The sequence below is a fragment of the Xiphophorus couchianus genome, chromosome 14 (genome assembly GCF_001444195.1).
Source record: "Xiphophorus couchianus chromosome 14, X_couchianus-1.0, whole genome shotgun sequence".
Classification (NCBI taxonomy): Eukaryota; Metazoa; Chordata; class Actinopteri; order Cyprinodontiformes; family Poeciliidae; genus Xiphophorus; species Xiphophorus couchianus.
This window is the reverse complement of record NC_040241.1, coordinates 12,231,386-12,239,286: the sequence shown is the minus strand read 5'-3', so window position 1 is coordinate 12,239,286 and position 7,901 is coordinate 12,231,386. Positions and strand designations below refer to the sequence as shown.

Sequence of the window (7,901 nt, the reverse complement as noted above, 5' to 3'; positions counted from 1 at the left end):
TATTTTGTGTTGGAAAACTTTGAGTGAACTTTCACAATGAAAACATGACAAAGTCTCGTTCGTAAGCATGGTGACGGGGCTTTTTATTTCGACGATGAAGACGCTTTCATTGACATAAATACTTGATTTTGAGCAAGTGGCTTGCTTTTGCAGGTTATCACCCAGCTTTTACAGTTTACAGTAACTGCTTTGAGAAATGTTATCAATGCAAATGTTAGTGGTGATGCACCAAAATGACAGAGAAAAACTAATATGTTTGATTTCTGGTGCATTTAAGGTCTTTAGTTTTATTTCTGTCAAAGCTGCACAGCAGTGTGACAATCAAAAAAAGGTATTATTTACACCAACGTCGTCACCTTCTGTTACTTTTATCAGCGTAAGATCGGTTAAATGGTGTTATGCTGTGAAAACAAGAGGAGGACGAATTTCATGTTCAGCTTTGATTTGACCTTTTCAGATCAGCTCCTAATCCTCAGCAGCTGAGGAGCAGATTGAGGCTGTTTGTGTGTCGGTTGCTCTTTTCCCAGTACTTTCCAGTTATCACAGGCTTCCTGGAAAGAGATGGTATCAAGGGGAATCCAGCAAGCAGAAAGGAGACAGCAGAGCATTGTGGCTTGAAGTCTTGCATGCACACAGACGAATCAAGAGCCAGAGGCGGGTGCATCAGGTTCCTGCGGCATGGGTAAACACACACCAGTGGTCGCACTGAGGTCGCTGACCCCGGCCGGCAGTTGGAGGCTCGTTTTAGTTCCTTTAATCTCCATGAATTCAACACTTTTGTTGTTGTTGTTTTTTTATATAATGCACATCTAAATGTGGGTTTTGCTCCAAGGTTTTATCAGGAATACCAACATTATTTTATTTGAAGAGTTTTTCTTTCTTTTTTTTTTATACTGTGAGCTGCATTACTCCCACCCACCAACCTTTAAACTACCACACTAGTCACGGCTGAAGCTCTTCCTCCAGAGGATCGATCGCCTGCGCTGACCGCTCTCCGTTTGCCCTTTGGACCCCGTGACGGTGTGCCAACACTCACCTACGCTCCACTCACACACACTGTGGCAATCTCACTGCTATTTATCCCACAAGAAAGCTCAGAGTGCCAAGACCACCCTGGGGCTTTAGAGAGTGCATGCTGGGAGGCCTGGGAGGCAGAAGGATGGCAGTGTCTTGGAAAGCAGTGGCAGGTGGATTGCTCTTAGCTGTCTGCCTCATGGGATGGAGAGTTGATGGACAGGGGAACGGTAAAGTATGTAACGCTGTCGTTTGAGGATTATGTGTGTCCGAGGCTTGGTGTGAGAATGATGTCTTTAAATCTGTTCTCAAGTGTATTTTTACTTGTAGTATGTGTTAGTTTGACTCACTGTTGAGTTGCGTAAAAGCTCGTAGATTTAAATAAAGTTAAAATTTGATGGTCAAAACATCCTGCGCAGGTGTTAGCATAAATTATAATGTTAAAAAACCGGTCCATAGGGCCCTGAAATACTTTAATTTACTATATACTATATCCTAGTAAAAGAGAGTCAGACATTTGTTTAGACTTAGAACTTTGGTCAACAGTGCCCTCAAAAAAGGCAACTCGTTCAATTTACATCAAAAAATGAGAAGGAAAAAAGATATTGTATGACATTCTTTTTGGTGCAAATGTAGAGATGTTTGACAAGCTTATGTGTTCGTACTTGTTTTACAACCCCTTAACTGTCACGAGGACACGGGTGACCTCATGGACCCATTAACTTGAAGACAAGTCAATGGGTCGATGAGGTCCATTAAGGGGCTGAACCTTTGTTTTTTTTTTTTTGTTTTTTTTTACTAAACCTAGGCCAAATAATATTTGCTGAAATACAGAGAGATAAATAGATGCACATAGAAAGACTTTTAAATTTGAAAGTAGTATAATAATAATCATCAGTTTGGAAAAGTAGTTATTACGTCTTCCAAACACAATTCCCTTTTTCTAAAAGAAGCTAACACATTTTTATTCTTAAGAATATTTTTTCTTACCGACACCAAGAATAAATCACGTAATAAATCCAATCTCCAGATATTTTTATGCAAATATTTCTACTTGAAGTAATTAATCCAATGATTATTTTGGTTGTTGTTGTCTTTGTTGTCTTTCTTTTTGAGTTTTACTATTTCAACGTCACCTGTGTGTATAAATGGCATCAACATTGATTCGGCACCGTATTACGGGGCATTATTAAGAATTTGCCCTTACGTCTTTTGTTACGGAGTAATTATGTTTTGGGTTTGATCGACAGGCTTTTAACCTCCAATCGATCAGCATATCTGATTGGAAAACACAATGAACATTCACGGTGCAGAAGCAGAGCGAATGCATTAGTGTCAATTGAGCCGAGAGCCTTATCATCACGCCTGTGCCTTCCAGAAAAAGGTATCTGGGGATTCAATCATCTACCTCGGCCAGGAGAGGAACCCCTGGAGGCCGCTGATCCGCACCACAGCCAACCTCACAGAGATCCGCAGGTGAGCAGGACTTTGTCACGGTATTATGAGGAGATTTAAAACACTTCCCTCAGACTCTCTTAAACACAACTATGACGCTTGAATTAGGCAGCCATGTTTCTCCTTTATCTGCATCGCGCAGCATCAAGTCCACCTTTCAGTTCCGGACCTTTGACCCCGAAGGAGCGATTTTCTACGGAGACACCAAAAATGGAGAGGACTGGTTTGTTTTGTCCCTGAAAGAAGGGTTCCCCCTCATGCAGATCAGCAAAGAAGATGTACAAGTCAGTGTGACAGGGGGTCCAAAGCTCAACGACGGGAAGTGGCACACGGTGGGTTTCTAGTAAGATACAGTAAGGTATTCGTTCTTGGGATCAGTTCATGACTTTCTCTTTCTTCGAAGTTGGATGTGAGCAACCAGGGAAAGTTTGTCATTCTGGAGGTGGACGGCCTACCTGGACTGGTGGTGGGAATGCACTCCAAACAGACAAAGGAGGTCATTTCTGGGCAACTTCGATTGGCCCTTGGTGGGATCCTGACCAGCAAGGACAATTTGATCGTTGAGGTAGTTTATATTTATTGCCCTGAAACTATTCACTAGTCAAGAAAACTTATTTCACCTGGTCATGGGTTGTTTTGTTATTTTTTTTACTGGAATTACTAGTTGGATTTATTTAACATTTAAGCCTAAACAGTAGGGTCCTCACAAGCAATCAGAAGAAAATTCCTGCACATTTCTTACTGTTTTTTGACTATTAAACAGTGCTTTTCAAATGTTTTGTAGTTTGAAGATGAGTCTCTATCTTTTCTTACAAATACATTCTGCAAACTGCTGCCTGAATTTGTATTCAGTATTTTGTCAGTATTTTGTAGAGTTTGGCTTTAGTTACAATTACATCCACAAGTCCTTTGGGTCATGTTTCTTCCAGCTTTAAACATGTAGAGACGGAAGCTTTTGCTAATTCCCTTTTGCAAGATACTGTAAGTTCTGTCAGCATCAGTTCTGAAGTAATGTAACAGATTTTCAATTTAATGTAGGTCTGGACTTTGGCTATTCTAACACATTAGTAAGCGTAGTGGAAACCATGCAAATAACTGTACAGGTACAATGCAGTATTGCAGAAATGGTCAATATTTTTCACACTCATTTGAGGAATTAAAACTCATATAATATGTAGAATCATTACACTCGGAGAGAAAAATTTCAAGGCTTTATTTCTTGTAATTTTGATGATACTCGCTTAAAACAAAAAAACATTCTGTGTCTAGAAATGTGGTTTATAACACAAGGTCAATATAAAAACGATATTTTGAACAGTTGTACCCATAAGAGGCATCTCCTCTGTCCTGGTAGATTTGCATTTGTGCCAGACTATTTCATTTGTTGGATCATAGATTAAACAGAGATTAAACAATAAAGCCTTGGGATGTTTTTTTTAAAACCAAAGTGCATTTACAGTTCCCCAGGACTTTCTCTCTGACCTGTCTGCTCTTTGATTTTGGTCCTCGGAGGTTTACACAGAACATTCGGATTTATACTGAGATTAAATTACACACCGATGGAGTCTAATTTACTACTAGATTACTTCTGATGACTTCTGAAGTGTTTGCATTTCTTTTCTTTTTTTTAAGGGCTGTAGAATAAAGGGGACGAAATATAAATGCAGACCGCACTTTTCAGAGTAAGCTAAAAATGAAAACCATGTTTTTTGGGGTTTCTTTTTTTTACTTCTGAAGTTTTTACTGAAGTTTGTCGTAATGTGACAAAGGCACTGCGTTCCTCTGAAGGCCCTGTTGACTGTTTATTTACAGTTTGAGCCACAGATGGACGGCTGCGTGCGCAAAGGCCACTGGCTAAACCTCAGCATGCCCTGGGAGGCGGACGCTGACGAGCTCTGGCTCTGCCATCAGAACATCCAACCTGGCAGCTTTTTCGCTGGCGAAGGATTCACCATTTTCAACACCTCAGGTGGTGACGCCGCGCTGAATTATATAAGATGCAGATGAGCTTAAACACCCACTCATGCGCTGACATGCTCAGCTTAGTCTGGGTATTTGCGCTCAACACCAGATGTTAGGTGGAAATATGTGCTGACATCTCCAAGAGCGTTTCAATGACGATTGTGTTTGAAGTGTGATTTTCCCGCTTGTTTGTAGTTTTCCAAACAATCAAAGATCTTGGCTTCAGAGTTGAATTTTGGGGGGACTTCACTCAGATGGAGGGAACCATTCTGAGCATGATGTCCTCACAAGGAGAGCTGCTGGCAGTCCTGGAAGCCAATAATAACACGAATGTGCGTGAATATATTTCTCAGTGATTTCTGAATATATCTGTAACAAAAATGGATGCCTGTGTCTCTGTCTCTGGGTTGCAGGAGATTCATTTCACCATCAGGAAGCAAAAACACATTCTGACAAACGCTATGAAGCAGCTGAGGATTACTTTTTTTGAGGATGTGGTGAAAGTGGTTAAATTTTTAGATGAAGCAAATGTAGAAATGTTTTCTTATGATCGGTTGAGTGCCCCCGAATATCTGACGGAGCTGAGAGAGGGGCGTCTCGCCATTGGAGGACTTCTAGGTGTGTACTTTTATTTCTTTACGTCCTTAAAACCCTGTTTCACTCTTCATAAAGAGAGAACAGAGTAAAACAAACTGTGAGTTGGTGATGTTGAAGCCAGAAAAGGAGAAAAAAAAAACAATTAACAGAAGTCAACTGTAATGCGTTCTTTCCATTTTTCACTCCCCAGGTGGCGTTAAAGATATGGTTGGCTCCAATTTCCTCAGAGGCTGTCTGGAGAAGATCAAAATCCAACTGAAGGATTTGGATCTGGATTCAGCTATCAAAGACATGTCAGCTTCTTCACACAGCTGCCCGGTGTAGAAAGCATCCATGGGGCTGGTGGAGGACCAGATGTTGGCTGTTAAGGACTTCAGGTGTCTGTAGTTCATAAAAATGAGATGATTGATAATTGTTTCCATAATAGTGTGATTAACTGCTAAAAAAAAAAAAAATAACGATATGTCTAAGTATGAGTCAAAATAACAGACAAAAAGTATGTAAAGGACAGAAATAAAAAATAAAAGAAAATCACCAACTCACCAAGGCTTAACTCTGAGAAACAATATGCGGCTACAAGTTATGTATGTCATGACAAAAAGTGAACAACCAAAACAAAAAAGCAAATAAAAAAATACTTAAATATACAGTACATCATAGCTTGATGTAAGCAACAACGCAAACATTTAAGAGGTCATAAGTAAAATTGATCTAATTGGGCATGATTTGGAAAAAGAAATAAAAAGTACAAAACATCTTGAAAGGTATCAAAAAGTGGTTCCCAGATAAATTTACTTGCAGTAAAAACTTTGCAGATGCAAGACAAATTCACAAATTATCTGTGCATGACTTCTTGCTGTTCTGTGTGCCATCCAGTCTCAGGAGCTGGTTGTTTTAGAACCTGTCCACGACATTTTTCAGTATTTTTCCACTACACAACATTCAGAGCGCTGAGGTTTTATCATGCATAACTCCGTTCTCTCACCAATTAACCTTAATATGCATCTAAATAATTATCATTTAAAGCTTCAATAAATTGAAAAAATAAATGGATGTGTGTTTTCTTTCTTCTTCTTCTTCTTTTAATCTCTGATTTATTGCATTTCAGACATGAGAGTTTTTCTGATCGTGGTACAAATCACCTGGATGTGTGGTTGTGAATAAAACATGATTCTCCTTTAAAGGATCACTAGTGAATAATAATTGTGCTGGTGGATTTAAGGCTGAACGACGCAAAAATGATGCAGAGGTGTTTTTGATTTCAGAATAAGAGCCACGGATGAATGATTAGGTGATGATGTTGCGCCCTCTAACGGTCAAATGAAGGCAACGTCAACGTAAGATCTACGTCACTGACTATATAAAGCAACATGAAGATTTAAGAAAATGTCCTGAGATAATAAGAAATGTGTAGCAAATAAAAGCAAACACCATGTTTGTCACAAAGTTTAATGTTTTTGCTCTTTATGTTTTAACATTTACCTGCAGCTATATGAGGCCCGAAAAAAGCACTTTATTTTTCATTAAAAAACAGAAAACGGAGTGAAACCTAAACAGAGTTTTAGTCATGGTTAATCAAATACAGTGGTTGAACCCAGTAAGGAGAAATACATGCCAGATTTACACAGGGCCAAGTTTTTCAAACTCTGGCACAAGTACGCAGGCTGCCTTTTGTGATAGTAAAGATACTTTTGTATTAATTGCTTGCAATAAAGTTATGTGGTTAATTTGACAACAGTGAACTAGGAACAAGTCCCTGTTTCTTATTCTGCATTAAGTTCCTCTGAACTTGAACCGCAGGATGGCACCAAACCAAACCAACCAGTTCCAGTTATTCTAATTATTTTTAGCAATACAAGCTGAAACAGCTTTTCTCTGCTCTGTTGGTCATATAATTCTGCAAGTCTGTAAAAAAAAATTAACAAGATATAATTCATCACAACTATAAATAAACAATTTTTACTTCAAATGTCACTAAGGGCTTGCAGGGAAGTTGGTTTCTGAGGTCAGAGGTGAGAAACCTTGTATTTTCTAACTCAGTTATAAATTCTGGGGACGTTTTTGTCACTAAATCGTCTCATTTAGTGAAACATTTTTCATTCTGCTAATGAAAAATGTTAATAATTTTCACAAGGTTTTCTCTCAAAGACAAAAATGAAACAAAAGCTAAATAAAAACACCTACATCGTGACCATGTGGCAAGAATGAGGACATTTCCTTTAAAGAATAAAAACTAAATGAAAATAGTGGATGGATATTAAATCAAATCAGATCTAATTCTAGCCGATTTGATGCAATTTTGGTATTCACCCATCTTAGAATAATTATTTTACTTAAATGGAAAAAAAGGTTAATTCTCTTTACGTCATGTTTTAGTTGGCTAAATTTAAAGTAGCTTGTGTTTACTGAAATATAGTAAAATGGATTTGATTGAAACTAAAACAACAGGTTATAAAATGTTAACCAAAATAAAATCCCATTTTATTCAAAAGCTATGTCTAAAAGTAAATAAAAAATGAGCTGTCACTTCTTCAAAGAAATGTTTCTACTGAGTAATATGGAGTGAATACTCGCATCATGTCCATGAAAAATCGCACAGAACTATCCAAAAAATGTAATTATGTCATGAAGACAGCACTTTATATTACTGAGGTGATCATTTGTATTAACAAATGATGTTTCAGTTGTAGATTTAGTTTGCGCAGACAACTCTGCAGACGATAAGTGTTGAAAACTTACACCTGCAGTATCCTAATGTTGACTGATCACTTAGTGTTGCCCACTAACTTTAATAGATGTGCCTTATTAGGCTGGACTAAAGCACATTGAAATAAACCTTTTAAGTACAATGCTTATATTTGCATGAAAAATGT

General features: G+C 38.2%; 1 protein-coding gene across 1 annotated transcript; it reads left to right on the top strand.

The window, feature by feature from the left end:
* The first annotated feature begins 996 nt into the window (after positions 1 to 996).
* Positions 997 to 6,077, top strand: shbg (sex hormone-binding globulin). The gene is made up of 8 exons (XM_028038815.1): positions 997 to 1,249; positions 2,393 to 2,490; positions 2,612 to 2,801; positions 2,873 to 3,034; positions 4,282 to 4,438; positions 4,627 to 4,763; positions 4,845 to 5,049; positions 5,219 to 6,077. Exons 1-8 carry the CDS (start codon positions 1,133 to 1,135, stop codon positions 5,350 to 5,352), a joined length of 1,200 nt encoding a protein of 399 aa, XP_027894616.1. The 5' UTR covers positions 997 to 1,132; the 3' UTR covers positions 5,353 to 6,077.
* Positions 6,078 to 7,901: the final 1,824 nt, after the last annotated feature.

Excerpts from the sequence above, each read along its gene's own strand:
- shbg (XM_028038815.1), top strand. The coding sequence starts at position 1,133 with ATGCTGGGAGGCCTGGGAGGCAGAAGGATGGCAGTGTCTTGGAAAGCA. Across the intron at positions 1,250-2,392 it reads ATGGACAGGGGAACGGTAAA|AAAAAGGTATCTGGGGATTC; the intron begins GTATGTAACGCT and ends TGTGCCTTCCAG. Across the intron at positions 4,764-4,844 it reads AAGCCAATAATAACACGAAT|GAGATTCATTTCACCATCAG; the intron begins GTGCGTGAATAT and ends TCTGGGTTGCAG.